General features: G+C 31.4%; 1 protein-coding gene across 3 annotated transcripts in view; it reads right to left on the bottom strand.

The window, feature by feature from the left end:
* Window positions 1-18514, bottom strand: part of LOC118182155 (SH3 domain-containing kinase-binding protein 1-like) — a 72624-nt gene that overhangs the window by 17580 nt on the left and 36530 nt on the right. For all 3 annotated transcript variants that reach the window (XR_004757010.2, XM_035351469.2, XM_035351471.2), the window contains exons 7-11: window positions 13479-13641; window positions 10129-10386; window positions 9882-10003; window positions 8244-8345; window positions 6360-6453 (exon numbers count right to left, since the gene is read on the bottom strand). Coding sequence is in view for 2 of the 3 variants with exons in the window: in XM_035351469.2 (XP_035207360.1) it covers window positions 6360-6453; window positions 8244-8345; window positions 9882-10003; window positions 10129-10386; window positions 13479-13641 (739 nt within the window). In the remaining variant the exon portion in view is untranslated. The remainder of the gene's footprint in view (window positions 1-6359; window positions 6454-8243; window positions 8346-9881; window positions 10004-10128; window positions 10387-13478; window positions 13642-18514) is intronic.

The raw sequence follows: 18514 nt of genomic DNA, 5'->3' as shown, positions 1-18514 counted from the left end.
AAATCTCTGTAGGAGGTTTTTCGTCACATTTGCAGTGTGTGGTCGTGCGTTGTCGTGAAGAAAAACAACACCTTTTGACAGCAATCCTCAGCGCCTATTCTGTATTGCGCGGCGCAATTTCCAAAGTGTCTCGCAATAAGCATCTGCTCTGATTGTTTGACCATGCGGTAAGAAATCAATGAGTAAAATATCTTTCCAGTCCCAGAACACTGTGCACATCATTTTTCGAGGTGTCAAGATTTGCTTCGGCTTAACCTTTGCTGGGAATGAAGTGTGCCTCCATTCCATTGATTGCCGCTTACTTTCAGGGGTGTCGTAAGAAACCTAAGTTTCATCTCCTGTGACTATCTGTGTCAAATTCTTCATCGCTTTCAGCATAACAGGTCAAAAACTGAAGTACCCATCTGTTTTGTTTTGTGTTGTGTTTCTCAGTAAGAATCTTTGGTACCCAACGTGAGCAAAGTTTACGAAATTTCAGTTTATCGGTAACAATTTCACGCATTAGTGATCGTGAAATTTGGGGAAATTCCATAGTGAGAGCACTAATTGTAAACCCTCGGTTTTCATGGATCTTGTCATTAATCACGTGAACCAGTTCTTCTGTAACCAAAGATGGACGCCCACTTCGTTCTTCATCGTGCACATCACTACGTCCGTCATTGAACTTTAGGACCCACCTTCTCATCATTGAATCACTCATCGCTTTTGGTCCGTAAACATCGCAAATTTGTCGATAAATTTCACTAGGTTTCACTTTCCTCACATTCAGAAAACGAATCACAAATCTGATTTCACAAGCGGCGGGATTTTCAATCAACACCGACATTGTGAACAAGCACAACAAAGCGTACGTGACTGACAGCGATCTCCAAATGGCACATGTTTCTTCTCCTTGATACCGAGCGTCTACTGTGCATGTGCAGAGCTGCGATCGCAGAGCTGCAGCAGAGATAAATTGAAACAGAACTTACTTTCTGGACGTGCCTCGTATATTAATAGTCTTAACCAGATCTTGGTTGTAGAACTTTGTAAATATGTATTGAAATATAGTGTTGGATTTAATGTTTTGAATTGACTCAGCATCTCATCTCTGCTACAATATATTATCTTCCTAATTTTCACTGTAACTGTTCCCAAAGGTTATTGTTTAGTGTTCTTTTGATTAGTTTTAGCATTACAGTTCAGCATCATGTACAGAATTGTCTACTTTTCTGATGCACACATTGTATAAGGTGTGTTTTATTTGTAGTATCAGCTATACTATATCAGTGTGTTGTTCATTATTCTAGTAATGTGTTGCATAATATGTTTTTTAGTAATGTGTGGAATAATAATAAGTGCATAGTTGTATAATAGTAAGTCAGTGTGATGTATAACTGCAGACTTGAAATTCCATTGTTAGTCTTGAATTTTATTGTGTTTTACCCAAACCAGTTTTGTATCCATGCAGCTCTGTGCTTCTAAGTAATTTTTTTAAAACAAAATCTATGCAATCAAGAATATCATATGTATTCAAGATAGTTCTTTATATCCCCTAGATGTGATTTGCAAACCTTTATATATATATATATAATTTAGACTCAATAAATGCTGTTATGGCTTCTGCAGGGGGGACATCATACTGCAAGGTCTTGTTCCCGGCCAGTAGCCCTCCACAGCAATGCAAAAGTAAAAAAGTACTTGAATTCAGCTAATAATATATTTTAAATACCCATAAGTGGCAGAGTTTTGTTCTTTATGTTATACTTCTGTTAAATTTAAAGAGTTAATAAAAAGGTTATTTTCACCTTCACAGGACTCTGCCGTCTTCATTCACAGTCAAGCGATAATTTGCTATCAGTTTAGTGGGGTGTGAAGGGCACTGATATAGGCTTCTACACAATTAGAACCCTAAAACTGCTTTACAAAAAATTATTAATCTGAAATAAATTATTAGTTTTTTGGCAGTACACTACAAAATCAAACAGAATTTAGATTTTTTTTTTTAAAATTTAATCATACATCAGGCTGCTGAAGTGATTACTTCATGAATATCAAACATATAATTAAAACACTCTTTATATTATTACAAAGGATTTGTTCTTTATTAACTGATTTGACTAAAAATCTTGTATCTTTGTAAAATATTATTATATTTGATAATCTTTTAAAATGCCTTTAATTAAACACTACAAACTGAAAAATCAAATATTTCCTTGAAGTACTGAAATAATTGTTCTAAAAAAAAAAAAAAAAAAAAAAAAAAAAAAAAAAAAAAAAAAAGTTGAGAAAAGAAAAACACCTTACGAAAGATTCCTCAACCCCAGCTTATAATATAATTGAGTTAACAAATAACAAATATTTTTACTAATCAACAAAGTTTAAGATCTTTCAGTCAGTGACAGTATTACAAAGTGTTTTGTAATTTAATCTTTTAAAGACTAATTTTACCTGGATTTTTGACAGTATTTTAAAATCATTATTATTTTATACTCAGTGTCATTAAATGAAGATCCTTTCTATCACACTATTAAACTGACCAATGTACCATATTTTACTGTTTTCACTATTTATAACCTCCTCAAAAAGCACAGAAACAAATGGAACTTCTAAAACTTAAATTATTTTTCAAATGAATTTGAATTTTATTTAAGAATGAAAATTTATTTTCATAAGCTGGAAGCAGTAGACAATAGGTTTATTAAGCACAGAAGTAAAATACTCATACGGTTTTTCATACTTTTCATTTATTTATTTATTTAAATTATTTATCTTTTTTATGAGTAAATTCTTTTTTAAAATGTTAGACTGAAATCTGAACTTTTCAAATTGCAACTAATATTAAAACTGTGGTAACACACCTTTTCAATTGGCCTACTTAGCTTGTATTTAATGTACCAAACAGATGTATAAATATGCAAGTATATTTACATATTTGCTTTTATTTATTTACACACACGCAAGCCTCAATGTCACATCAATGGCCAAGTGGCTAAGACTGCTGAATACTGAAAGTTTGACTTGGGTTCAGTCTCAGGAGAATACGCTAGTTGTATAGTTGGTTTTCATCATTTTGAATTCCATGTAAAAGATAAATATAAGCTGATTTCCCTTAATAAGTTCTTTTCAGAGGCATACCTTCCCTTAGGCAGACAGCCTTTATGTGCTTTGCCTTATTTAAATAATCAGTCACAATGCTCAATTCATATTCATATGTAAGGAAGGTTTAAAATATAAAAATATAATTTATAATTAAAATTAGCAATACCCCTTAATGCTTAATTTTGAGTATTTACTCCCCTTAATTCTAAAAATAGTAATCTTTTTCATTATTTCGAGACAAATTCCTGTCGTATGACTCTTACATAACGCTAGTTGTGTAAATGGAACTAAAATTCAAGCAGCAATTTTATAACATTATTAATCATACAATGAAATGCACTGAAAAACCAAACCTAACTTATTCTGAATTAAGATTTCATCGTGAATACAACTATGTGGTCTGAGCCTGCTAGGCATTCAAACTGACCCTATTTCCTGAATACAACTTATTTGCATTCTACATTTCAGACTAGCTGGACTGTTGCTCTCTTCTTACTGCAAAGCTTTCGACATTTTAAAATAGTCATGAACACACGTTTTTTTTTCCCTTTTTCAAATTAGTTGTTTTTACTTCTACATTTTTTTATTTTACAACAGAAGTTTTTTCTATTTATTTTTATTGAGTTTAATCAGTTTAAAACTCTTAGTTTATCTAAAATCTTTACTTCACACATTTTAGGCTTTGCTACTATACAGGCATATGTATATGTGTACATAATTTTTTATTTCAAAACTTTTGTCGCTCTTGTGTTGCAGATTTTAAGAACTTGCACCTCTGTTTTTCACTTTTTATTTTTAAATCAAATTTTCATTTATTTCTTTTATTTTTGCATATGTTGGATTACTCATGTTTTTGGACTCGGTCCACTCATTTTGAAAAAAATTATTAGATTTTTCAGCTTGTTTATGATTTATGCTTTTATTTTTTTAACCTGGCCTATATGTTTCCAAAATAAGCATACAGTTTTGTTATTTACAATTTTAGATTGAAATATAATTGAATTTTTGTAATACTTTGAAAGGTTATAATTTTAGCATTTAATATAATTTAATTACAACATAATTTTGTTGATAGAGTGCAAGTATTCTTTTTAGGTAGTATTTATATTATTATGATTTTTCTTAATTTCTTTTCCTATCACAATTTGGCATTTTGCTGTTTCAAGCTCGGTATACTGTAATTATTTTTCTGTTACTATCTAACCATATTAATTCAGAAGTCAAACAACAAAAATCAGCATTATATTTTCAAAATTTTCACAGGACTAGTTTTGATAGTTTTACCGAACCACCATCCTCAGCTGCAAAACCGCAAATGAACAAGATAGGAAATAATGATTAGATGAGATAAGGAAGCCTGGACAAGAATAAGCAAGTGGTGCCATCTGTTGATGAAACCAGAACTAAAACATAATTTCTTTAAAGGCTGAAGGCAAAGATGGCTTGGAATTAGGATCGTTAACTAGAACAGAAAGATTTTTTTTTAATGTGAAATGCCTCTAAAAAATGTTCTAGAGGCTCCATCTTTGCCTTCGGCCTTTAAAGAAATTATGTTTTAGTTCTGTTTTCATCAACAGATGGCGCCACTTGCTTATTCTTGTCCAGGCTTTCTTATCTTATCTAATTATTATTTCCTATCTTGTTCATTTGCGGTTTTGCAGCTGAGGATGGTGGTTCGGTAAAACCATCGAAATTAGTCCTGTGAAAATTTTGAAAATATAACGCTGATTTTTCTTGTTTGACTTTTGAATTAGTATTTATTCGGCGTGTTATTGTGTCTTAATCTAACCATATATTTATTTTATGATGCAAATTTTTAACTTTCCAACTCGCATGTTTTTAAGATTACCTCTAAAAATCTTAACTGTTTTGAGATAGCATCTTCTCTACTTTCCATTCATAGATTGTAAACTAATAAGGAATTTATTAATTGCAATAATTCACGTTGCAACATGTGATTTGTATTTACAGCTCTTTTAATCCACTTGCCTGTAACCAGCCATTTCCTCATAAAACTTATATTTGTATTTATTTGATACCTGCAATACCTGCCATCTTCAATATATAAACAAATCAAAAACCACTTGAACCTTTGTATCAATAACCACAGATCTCTCAGTGATAAATGTAATAGCCAACAACTCATGACTTTAGTATTATTAGTATTTCCATTCTTGATGTTGTTTCTAATTAATTGGCTTTTTAAAGAATCCTTTTTCATCCTGAAAAACAGAACCCTTTATCCTTACAAGATGACCACTTTGTGAATAACAATCTACAAAATAATAAAACTTAATAAATTCTTTCCAGCAATTCCACATTTTAAAAAATAAGACCATCACCAGACAACTACAGTAATGGTAAATTTCACGTTTTCTTCCTCTTTTTTTTTTTTTTTTTTTTTTTTTTTTCCTTCTTAGTGACTTGAAGGTAACTAGCTACACTTCTATTTGTACTTTATGTGATTTATCCATTTTTCTTTCATAATTTGGTGTTTTTTAAGCACTGATCACTGATTGCTTATAAGTATTCCTCCTATCCCTTCCCTCTCCAGCATGTCAAATGTATAAAATATTTAAAATCCGCATTCACTTGGAAAGACACTATTTTTACATTTTACCTTGTGCTTTTATTTCAACTAGGACTATAGTAGCACTAAATTTTAATTTTCCTTCCCCCCCTTTTTTTTAGTTTAGTGATTCAAAGATACCCAGCTACATTTTTATTTTTACTTTACGTGATTTATATTTATTGCATATACATGCTAAGCCATCTTTCTCTCACTACTTGGCTTTTCTCAACTATGTATTCAGAGTTTATTGATACTCCTCATTGTGAAAAACTGTTAAGCCTTTTTCGGTTGTCCATTTTAAAATATTTATTCAGATTGCCCTGGGGAATACTTTATGTAATTGTTTATAACTTGCTTTCAAGGTTTAAAAATTGCATTGTACATTGATCTGACTACTTATTTGTTAAAACAGGAAATTGAATTATTTTTGTCCATTCCCCATGACGACAGCAAAAATATATCAATTTAACTGTTCTAATGACTGGCCGTCACTTCTTAATTTTTGCTTTTGTTCTAAAAATTGTTCTTACTGGTTCCCAGCTTTTTTATTGCATTTTTTTAATACTTTGGAAGGTTATAATTTTAGTATTTAACACAATTTAATTACAATATATATACACACACATATATAAATTATACACACACACACATGTACATATATGTAACCCAAAAGAAAAGAAAAGCTGTAAAATAAAAGCTCCTTTACCTTGTTTTGAAGAATTATTATTGATAATATTAGGAGGAGATGGTCTGGAAGGAGGGACTTTAGTTTTCACTTCTATGCTAGGAGGCATATTTGTCTAAATTGAAAGAATACCTGATATTAAATTATGCATTAAAATTAAAAATTTACCAAAATAAAACAATGAAAAATATTAATTATTTCTGAATTAGCATTTCTGACATTAGAAAACATTTTATGAATATATAAAAAATTCATCTTTGCAGTTAAAATAAAGAAGTATTTCAATACCATTCTCAAAGTTTATTTAATGTTTTTAAATCAAAATCATAAAAAATACCTACTTTCCATAATGCATAAATGCCAAAGGGATATCAAATTAGAAGGAAATAATGAACAGATATTATTCAAAGCAAACTCAGCTTAAATGTATTTCCTTTACTTGATGAGTATAAACTGAAAACTAAGGAGAAAATATTTTTATTTTAAACTTACAAAAGTATTAGCAAAATAGTGTTTAAAACTTGATCCCTAAATTTGTAGGACTCCCTATATAATAAAATTCCATTAATAATATATATATATATAAAAGCATCTTCTGTGTAGCAAACCATTTTAACCCACATATTTAAAGCTCTCTCTCTCTTTTTTTTTTTTTCCCAGTACTTCTTTATTAAAGTGGCCACCACATATATAAAATCATACATTTGATATAACTGTTAAGTTTAACAATTTTGGTGACTAACAGCAGTATTGGCAGACTTAAGAAGTGGAGGGCTCTCCCTCCCCTGAACTTCTGGAGGTCCCATATCTTAAGACAGAGAACATATTTAGTATTTAAAAAAAAAAAAAAAAAAAATTAAGGACTGGAGGTTTCTTGTGATTGAAACTTTTACAAAATCCTAAATAACCTCTGAACAGCAGCTGTTACCAAACAGGCCACACACAGGACATTTAAGCCCCATGCAACAAATTTAGGGATGAAGTTTAATAATTTTAGGAACTCAAAGAATGCCTAAGTTTTTTTTTTTTTTTTTTTTTTTTTTTTTAACTACTATGATAGTATGCGACAAATATTTATTTTTCGTTCTCTAATACTGCGTGACTAAAAAGAAACTGCACCATTTTGTTTTTAAAAAGATCAATATGTGATTTTTTTTTATTGGCACACAGCTTTAACAATGAGTTCTTTTAAAATTCCATAAAATCCTGAGGCAGAGTTTGGTGTCATGCAAGCCAAAATCATGAAGCATCCTGGAATTTCAAGAGACTGCCAAATCATTGTCATATAATTTTTAATATTATACATACTCTGCATCATAAAATGAGAGAACCCTTATTTCATAAGTCCACCGCATATAAAATATTTAGCAATCATTAATAAAAATAAGTGTAATAAATTCCACTGAAACATACAAAAAGGGAGATTATGAAACTATATTTTATTTTGAAGAAGTGAAGGCCATACAAAAGAGCTAACAAATGGCAAATAGCATTAGTTTCCAACCTTTCTGCATATGTGGAACTACTGCATATAAACTACCATATAGGCATTTCTGCATATGTGGAACTTTGAGCGAGAACTACAACTTACAGGCTTTTCTGCTATTAGCAAAAAATGTTCTCCAATGAAGAAACTTTTAAAAACTGCCATTTTTTTATGGTAAGATATCAGACATCTTAAAATAAAATTTTGCATAAGGCAGATTAAGAGAAATACAGATGCAATATAACTTTATTTAAAATTATTAAATTCTCTTTTTATATAACATAAATAGCAATCTAATTTCTAAATTGACTAAATAGTAATTGCACTCGATGATACGCAATGTGTAATGAATGGCAACTAATATGTGCACTGTTTTTAATTAACAGTAAAACAATATATATTTCAAAGCGAGTTATTACCTTAAATGTATCAGTATCTACAAGAGGTAACAACGATTTCATTTCAGCAAGCAATGGCTCACTAAGTCTTCTAGGATCTGTAGCAATACCATTTTCTTTTTCCTATATAAATATTAATAATAAAAAAAAAATCACTACATAAAAGCATATGATCACAAAACATAAGAATTAGCATTTTGAACAGGTTTACGAAGATAGTCATGTGATATATTAATAATCATGTATAAATAGGAACAACAATTTTAAAATACTCTAGAAACTGTTTTATGCTACATCTTAAGAAAATACAGTGTGAATCTTTGGAAAGTGATTAAAAAGATCTGTTTTATCTGATATGGGAAATAATAAACTGTCCTCTTTTATTTATTTAATTTATATTTACAGTTCTAATTTATATCAACAGAGTACACTCAGTTTATTTAACATTTTTATCCACTCTTCATATTTTTAATTTTCTGTTGTAAAAGAATCGTAATGCAATAATAGAGATTATTTTTCATTGCAGTCATTTAGACAAATCCATGCTTCATCAAGGGTCACAATGTATTTTCATTTATCTGTTGTTAAATAGTTTTCCTACACGGTTCTACAAATGGTTCAGCACTGAGCCATATGCATTGGCAAAAGCTGGTGAACATTATGTTTTTTTAGCTTTCTTGTATTAATGGCTCCAATTTGATATATCATCACATAAAATCTGCATACTTAAAAAGTTTACACTTTTTATTTTTTATTTACTTTCACAATTTGTTATTTTTTCATTTATTTCCAGGATATATTAGGTTCATTCCATCACTACAGGATAGCAAATGGTTTACTGACAAAAATTGCAGCACAAGATTTACATCAAAAAAAGTAAATCACAGCATGAAATATATAGATACAGTAGTTAAAAAATTCCTTGTAACCTAACTTATATGAGTTTTATGCTGCTAAATTACTCAACATGAACATAGTCAGAATATTACAATGATGGCAAATGCATCAATATAATATTCTGATGCAATCAATATATAATTCACATACTGACCTAAAACCTGATATAATAATAACTGTCCAAAAAATTTTTAATGAAATTTATAATAATTTCATTAAAATTTTTCATAGTAAATGAAAATGTTAAAAGAAAATATTTTCAGCAGCTTACTTTCTTTTTATTATTATTTATGGTCCATTATAACAGCTTACAAATACAACACTTATAACAGATACAAACTCGGATTTATACAGTTAATGTTAGTTGTAACAATTCCTCATATATTAAAAAATATAACAGGCAGTTGTTTTAACAAAAGAGGATTTAGTATACTCTTGCAAGCTGATAAATCTTTGCACTAATTACTAAACTGGAATGATTATTATAATAAATATAAAAAAAAATATTCATAAACTTTTCATTTTATGTTTTTAAAACAGGTTTTTTAATTAAATGAAAGAGCTACAGGAACTGGGCGACTCATATACAAACAATGTCTATAGATCTAATATATCAGATTTAATTATCATCCATTTCCAGACTCACGACAGTTTTGATGATCACAAAACAAACTGATTTTTTTTTTATATATAATGATATCAATATTAAATCATTCATGCCATTCAACCTTTAGAATATATGTGTAATTTAACCAAACTTACATTGTCTTTAAGAAAAATGTGCGATGGTGGGCGTCTATTGGGAGCTTTAACACGGTTTGCAGTCAAATGCACAAGTTTTTTGCCACTTGATTCTACAGCATCAAAACCTAGTTCATCTGAAACTGTTAGAAAAAATCTTCAGTAATTAACACTTCTGGATATTTCCTAAACAAGTTATGTCACACACACACACACACACACACACACACAAAAAAAAAAAAAAAAAAAAAAAAAAAAAAAAAATTACTTTTTTTATCATGTTTTTCATTTGATTTAGAAACTTTTTCATTTGTTTTGGTTCCTTCTTCTGCCTTTAAATCAAGTGTAGGAGGAACTGTTACAGAACTCTGACTGTTCTCTGAAACAGGACTCTTCACGGAACTAGTTGTAGTTGGTGGAAGATAACTGGGAAGCTTTATTCCTAAAGAGGACCTGCTCGGTTTTTTCATAGGATGAGGCAATTGGGGTTTTTTGCTTGGATATGGTGGTAATGGTCTTTCAGGTTCTAAAATGTCACATATTTAATATTAGAATACACATTTTTAACATAAAAATAAGCTATAAAATAGAAATACCAAACTAAGTTTTACTAAACAATAATGAATATACATTCTAAACCATAAAATGATGGAATTACAGTTATTTTCATTTAACGTAAATATAAGGAACACAATTTTACAGTTACATAATTTATGAATATATACTAAGTGCTAATAAATATGAAATGATAGATGGCAGTATATTTACATATGTTGATTAGCTAAACACATTCTGATAAAACCCAGATAGTTATGACCCCAAAACTAAGAATTTGTATCACTGAAATGACAATATTCATACAATGTTCACAAGCTTCAGCTGTCAGCAGCTTGTTTCTAGTACAAGAAGAATATAAAACCGGTAGTAGATGCTGAGGCATTAGACATCCACATCCAAAAAATAAATAGATGTTAGAAACTGACGTGCATGAAGAAACCAAACAGGCAGTTGTTAGAAGTCAACTGACTACTCAAAACAATGCACATCCAAGTACAACAGTATCTCAGCACAGTTCATTGGACTCTAATGAATGTGGGACCAGGCAGAAGCAATACCTTGCATGTTGTTCTATTAACTCTGTCATCCATATATACAACTATGAGCCATGTGAGCCTGTGAATGTCATGATTGGTATTAAACAACCATGACAAAGAGCTGCCTGATCATATAAATCATAATTTCTTTTATATCATATTTATGGCCTTGTCGGATACACTATCTTTCAAGCAAACAGCTGACTGATATATAGAGTGAGACATAAAAATAAATAAATAAACAGAAGTATTATACTTTAGGGGAAATTCTCATCTGCATCCCTGGTTTATGAGGTGTATGCAGAATGCACTATAATAACTATGGATTATGTGAACAACATTATTGACCAGTTACACTACTTCATAATTTCTGCCCACCACACCAGAAATGCACTCTTCCAGCAGGACTTGTCATAATGAATTATGTTAACAGTATTCCGAAGAATGTGCTGATGAATTCTCGTGTCTTGACATTCAGAGACGTGTGGGGAGAAACTAGAGAGAGGGGTGTGTCTAAAGTGATGAACGTAATGACTGTGCGGTATTGGCTGGTGTTGTTTGAGTAAAACGTATTTTTTTTTATTCTGTGTCCTTCGTTTTTGTTTACTTTTTGTAGTAGGTTCCAGGAATAAAGAAAGATATAACGGATGTTTCAAACCCATTTATCTTTCTGAATTATTTTTTGATGAACTGCTCGTGCTTCATATTGTTACTGAAACTAACCATTTTGTAGAGAAGTATATGAACCAACACCTTGCAAACGAAAAATCAAGAACAAAATCATGGCATTCAACCAGTTTAGAAGAAATATAGGTTTTTTTAGGCATACTGATTTCAAAAGGTATAACACTAAAACCTGATATTACACTTTACTAGTCTAAAAATGAATTGATCGAAACTCCATTTTAGGGATCTTTTTTATTATAAAAACATCATTTTTATTACCGTATTTGACGCATATAAGATTCACTTTTTCTCCTAAATTTGGTCTCAAAAAAAGTTACCTGCCTCTTATATGTGAAGGACACAGGTTAACTTTCAATACTGAATGCTATTTTTAGCCAGGATAAAGGTCTAGACATACATAACTTTTTCTACATCTGCCATAATTATTTTGCGCATGCGTGAAATATCTGTCGCCAAAAAGCGCCAAAGCTCGAAGCTGATGTCGAAGTTCGAACAGGTTCGACGGTCACATTACGTCTATGGAGCCTTTCTTTCTTTGCATAGACTTTCTTTGACTCAGCCTACACACGTGTCGATATCGGTGCTACTCTGTACAAACGTGTCGGTATCGGTGCTTAAAATTATTTGTATAAAAAAAAATATCCTGGAAAATATGACTACAGGAAACAAGAGATTAAGCTATACAATTCAATATAAACTAGGAGTGTTAAACTACGCCAAAGTGCATGGAAACGGAGCAGGAGCAAGGCATTTCGGTCCACCACCTACCGAAAAAATGATACGTACTTGACGACTGCAGGAAGATCAACTGAAGACTGCTAAAAAACAAAAACACAACCTTCGATTCCCAGCTCCATCTTGGCCTGAACTTGAAAATGCCGTAAAAATGTGGGTGATAGATAAGAGGAAATCTGGGATAAGTGTTTCAACTAAAATGATAATCAATGAGGCCGAAGGATTTGCAGAAAAACATGGGAATCAGAACTTTTCAGGGTCTGAGGGCTGGTGCTACAGGTTCATGAAAAGGCAAGGCTTATCAATGCGCACAAAAACAACTATTGCACAGAAAATGCCAGCAGATTATGAAGAAAAAATACTAGCATTTCATAGGTTTGTTACAAATGCACGCAAGAAAACTTCTTTTGAGCTCGGTCAAATAGGTAATATGGATGAGAGAGAAAGAAACCAAAGTTATTGTGGTCGAGCGCTTTTGTGCGAATTGTTGAAACTTTTTTTCCTTGTGTATGGCCTTCTAAATAAGGGTGCGTCTTATATGCTGTCAGATACGGTATACTTACATCATTTTATTATACTTTTACTCAAAACATTAAATTTTGTGCATTAATTTTTTTCTTTTATTCTTAATTTTGTGGGAAAAAAAAAAAAAAAAAAGATTTTAGAAAGTAAAACTTGCACTTATTTTCCCCCCTAATACATCGCATAACTACGTGCACCTGTGTAACTCCCTAACTGTGTACGTTTTCCACGGCAGTTAAGGAGTTAATCCTATTGAGCACATGTGGTATGTCAGATGGCACCAGCTACCTCCTCATAATCAAAGGAACTGCATAGCATCTACTGGCAAATCTGGCACAATCTTCTTGATACTTACCATAAATTTTCAGAATCAATGCAATAATGCATTGCAGTCGTTTTGCATTCCAGAGCGGCAGCAACATGATGTTAGCAGAATGGTCATAATATTCTTTTTCTGATATTGACATATATAATATACATGCATGCTTGTGTGTGTTTATATATACACACAATCAATCCTCATTATAAGGCCCTCTTAAATATATATACCCTTGAATGACTTACAATTTTAAAAACTAACCTTTTTTATGAATTTCAGGTGGAGGTGGTTTGGCAGGAGCTGTTTTTGTTGTTTTTTTATCTAGTTTAGGAGAGCACTCAGAAGTTGCCTTTTCTGAAGTGGCTGATTTCAAGCTGGCTTTAGTGGCCACAGCAGGTTTATCTGGCCTCTCAGGCTTTTTTTGCTGGAAAGTACATACTGCAATTAGCACTGTGTTGGTGATCAAAAGGAAGTATAAAAATGTTTATGCAGTAAATTTAACTCAGTAATTTAAAACAGAAATAATGGGAAAATATAATACATAATTGCAAAATAGAAAATGTTAACATGGATCACAAGTGACATTTTAAAAATTACTGAAAATTAATAGGATCAAGAACTCATTGTAATAAACATAATGCTGAATAATAAAACAGGGTTTGTACACATTTCTGCACACGAAAATTAAGTACTTTTAAGGACTTTAAGACCATTAATGAAAAAAAATTAAGACCCTATAAGCAAATGGGAACTGAATAAATTCAATTAAAAATGTTATTCTATGCCAGAATTTCACTTTTGTAATATCCTAAAAATAAAATAGATCTCTAAGTAGTATGCATTATTACTAAACATGAATTAATTAACATAATTATTAATAAGTTTGAGAATAAAATAAACTTCATGCAATTTATCAAATAGCATTAAATATTTTACACTGATAATAGTAGGACATATTTGAAAGAAAATAAGTGACATTTACATTTTATTAGTAGTTAGCTTTACGTCGATTTATGTCTCATTTTGTCACATACATGGTCAGTCTAGAGGTTTAGTAAATAGCAGGTATTAGATTTTATGTCAAGCGGCATAGGTTAAAATGAAGAGTAAGATCATAATCAGCATAATTTCATAACAAAAGACAATGTTGTCACTGCTGCTGATTGTCCAGAGAGAGACATGCTGATTCGAACAAACCTGAAAGGCCTGATGTAGGTATGATTGGCAAATGTTGAAATTTAATCAAGCTCTGTTTGATGCAGTTAGTGTCATAGCTTTGTGTAGAGTTCCAGAGGTTATAACCCAGTTAATATACTTTAAGATCCCAAAAAGCTATTAAAGCACCAGAGGTGATAAGTTATTTTGCATTATTTTAAGTCTCACAAGATACAAAGAATACATTTTACTTGAATTTTTACATTTTTGTGTTTTATCTTGTGACCACAGTGAGTATTAATGAAAGGCAATAACTCTCTTTAATATGTAGAGATAATTTTTAAGGGTAAGCAGTTAGTTATAAATGTTTAAATTAGGTACCGTATATACCCGCGTATAAGTCGAGATATTTTGGACAAAAAAAAAAAAAAGACTTCAAAGTGGGGGGGGGGGTCGACTTATACGCGGGGCCATAAAAAATTAAAAGAATCGGAAGTTCAAAAATTTCTTTATATAATGCAGTTGTTTTCTTCCCGCACTCAAACTGGACGACTAATCAAATAAGTCACTTACTTGAAGTAATTTCATGACTTAAATTATGTGACGAACTAATCACAGAGTTTCATGCTTTAACTAGAGTAAGTTTCGATTAAACCAAAGAATTTTCACCCCCGAACAACCGATCAATATCGAGCAATAAAAAGGTTTCGCCAACACGCCAAGAAAAGAGAAATGCAGATAGTTTGTGACCACAGTGAGTATTAATGAAAGGCAATAACTCTCTTTAATATGTAGAGATAATTTTTAAGGGTAAGCAGTTAGTTATAAATGTTTAAATTAGGTACCGTATATACCCGCGTATAAGTCGAGATATTTTGGACAAAAAAAAAAAAAAGACTTCAAAGTGGGGGGGGGGTCGACTTATACGCGGGGCCATAAAAAATTAAAAGAATCGGAAGTTCAAAAATTTCTTTATATAATGCAGTTGTTTTCTTCCCGCACTCAAACTGGACGACTAATCAAATAAGTCACTTACTTGAAGTAATTTCATGACTTAAATTATGTGACGAACTAATCACAGAGTTTCATGCTTTAACTAGAGTAAGTTTCGATTAAACCAAAGAATTTTCACCCCCGAACAACCGATCAATATCGAGCAATAAAAAGGTTTCGCCAACACGCCAAGAAAAGAGAAATGCAGATAGTTTTTAACATATGTATAAGTCTTTATAATAGTTATTGTTCATTCATGAAATACTTTTGTTAACAGGCATACATGTCAAAATTAAAAAAAATAGCCCACGCAATAACTGAACAGTTTTGAATATTTCTTTTAACTTTTAAAAAGGGAAAATGCAGATAGATTTTACGTACGCGAATCTTTTCCGGAACAAATTCTAGAAGGTTACTATATACGATCATTTTTCTCCAATTATCCTGCGTTTTAGATTCCGTAATTCTGGTAGGATTGAGATCCATCATTCAACCCCTAGATGTCTGCCTCAATAAGCCATTCAAAGTAAATCTTAGAAAATATTGGGCAGAGTGGATTAGTTCCAGTCGACCAACATTTACAAAGGGAGGCAACATTAAAAAGCCCGATATTACATTAATTGCTCAGTGGGTTAAAGATGCTTGGAACGAAATACCCTCTGAAATGATTATAAAATCATTTTAAAAAATGTTGTATTAGCAACGAACTGGACGGCACGGAAGATGATGCTGTTTTTGAAAGTGAAAGTGACGACGAAGGCTCTAGTAGTGATTGTAACAATACAGAGTTCAAGACTGAAAATATGTATGATGACGAGCCAATGACGACAAAAGAGTTCTATGAAATGTTTGGCGAATCTGACCATGAATCGGACGTTGAAGGATTTTGATTTTGTTTATTTACCAAGGTATTTTTTATTGTATATTTACTTCTTTTTCTCAGATGATTTTGAATAAATGTAGCACTTAAAAAAAATATTTCGAAGTTTCTCGATCGATTTCGGAAGTGGGGGGTTGACTTATAAGCGGGTTTCTTATTTTCTACGAATTTTTTATGTCGAAGTGGGGGGTCGACTTATACGCGGGTATATACGGTAATTAGATAACCTTAGTCATTATGGATTTACATGGCCCCTATTAAATTTTATTTTTTAACAATATTTGTTAAAAGAGCCCTATTAAAATAACAATCTAATAGAATTTCACAACCTAAAATACATGTAATTTATGACATTGATTCTTAAACGATATTAGGATTAAAAGCTAAAAGCTAAGCACATTAAAATGTACTAAGCTCAGCACATTAAATGCTAAAAAAACATTTATGTTTTGTAACAACAACACTCAACAAAATATTTACCCATCATTTTAATTTAAAGCCTTCCCAAACATTTTAGCTAGTTTATATTGATTTCCTTCTCTTTAAGCATCTTTTCTAACAATCAGAGATTTGTCTCAATATGCAAACCAATGCTCTCGCTTGTTTCTGCGTGCTTTATCTCCTAACTTATCAACCTCTCCACAATGTACCTATGAGGGTTTACTTGATCTGGTAAAAATTAAATAGTCCCAAACTCCAGACAGATGTGAAGCAAATTATCCCTATGTCGCCAAATTTGGAACGTTTAATAAAAGAATTCACATCCCCAAAAGCGAAAACTTGTTTAAGAGCTCTTTATTACACAAAATGAATTTCGAAATACTCATGTTTCCCTTCTTGCTTAGAAACTCGAGTATCCCATCATTTATATTAGAAATAGAAACAAATTATAACCCATGAACCCATTCAAAGGATAACCATATATGTCAATGAAACGCCAAAAATATTCCTCCAAAATGCTAATTCACACTCAAAATGGCAGTCGTAAAAACAGACAGAAATTTCAGATGATTAAAATTAAGGACCTTCTGCTGATTTTGGCCAAAATTAAGGACTTTTAAGGACCAAAAATCGATTCTAAAAAATTTAAGGACTTTTAAGGATCGTACAAACCCTGTTAAACTTAAAATACAAATATAAAACAAATATACAAATAAAATCCAATATAAATAATAAATGTAAATGTATCTAATGTTAATACTGGATAATTTATTAACATCATATAAAAAACGACATTCAAAAGAAGTACAAAATGTAATCAATCACACAAGAATGTGATATCCATTGCTCTATCCTTTATCAAGGGTGCTATGTACCAAGATTAGACAACATACACTGAAAAGCAAAAACATTATAACCACCTGCTCAAATAACGCATTGTGCAACCTTTGGTCTAAAAGAGATGCAATATGCCTTGGATGCCACAAGTTCTTAGTAGATGACTGGAGACGAGTTGTACCAAATGCCTACGTGGCGGTCACGCAGAGTCAAGATATTCCGTCATGGCACCATTTTTTAAGCTCCGAGTTGCAGCTCCATGACATCCCAAATGCACTCTATCAGGCTAAGATATGCCCAGTTAGGTAACCAAGACATAAACTGGAATTCATTCATATGTTCCTCAAACCACTACAAAACAATTCGAGCCTTGTGACATGAGACGTCCTGCTGCAAGATTTCGTTAAGAATTTGAAAAAACAGACACAATGTAGGGGTGCAAATGATCTTCAATTACATTCAGATAGTACACAGCTGTCATGGTCTGTTCTACCATAACTAAGGGTCCCAGAGCCACCCATGAAAACCTCCCCCATACTAAAGCATAATGCTGCCACCACCAGCCTGTGTATCTTTTATATCAAAGAAATATATATCATCAATTGTAACTAAATCTTAGTAACTTGTTCAGTACTTGCACCAATGATACACCTTCTAGGAAGGGCAAGAAAGAAGGATTTGTTTCTTTGATAAAAAGTAAAAACAAATTCAGAAAAGTTAATGTCATTTCACTGTATATTACACTGGCAAAACCTGCACTGAAGCAACTATTTTACAGATATTATGGATATAAAGTTATTACAACTGTTTAATGCAATGTGCAACAGCGTATTTCGAAACATGTTAAATGATGAAATACACAGTTTTGATCTGTCCTATTATTGCAAAATTCATTGATTATCTAGGGGACAAATTGTCAATAAAGTTTATAAAAACCCTGTTGAATTATCACACAAAAAGTTTTGTAGAAACTTAACTAAAAAGAATTTTG

Source organism: Stegodyphus dumicola, chromosome 12, assembly GCF_044657685.1.
Source record: "Stegodyphus dumicola isolate Sdum_Otavi_A_Nest chromosome 12, ASM4465768v1".
Lineage (NCBI taxonomy): Eukaryota > Metazoa > Arthropoda > Arachnida > Araneae > Eresidae > Stegodyphus > Stegodyphus dumicola.
The sequence above is the reverse complement of the archived record's forward strand: the minus strand, read 5'-3'. Positions and strand labels throughout refer to the sequence as shown.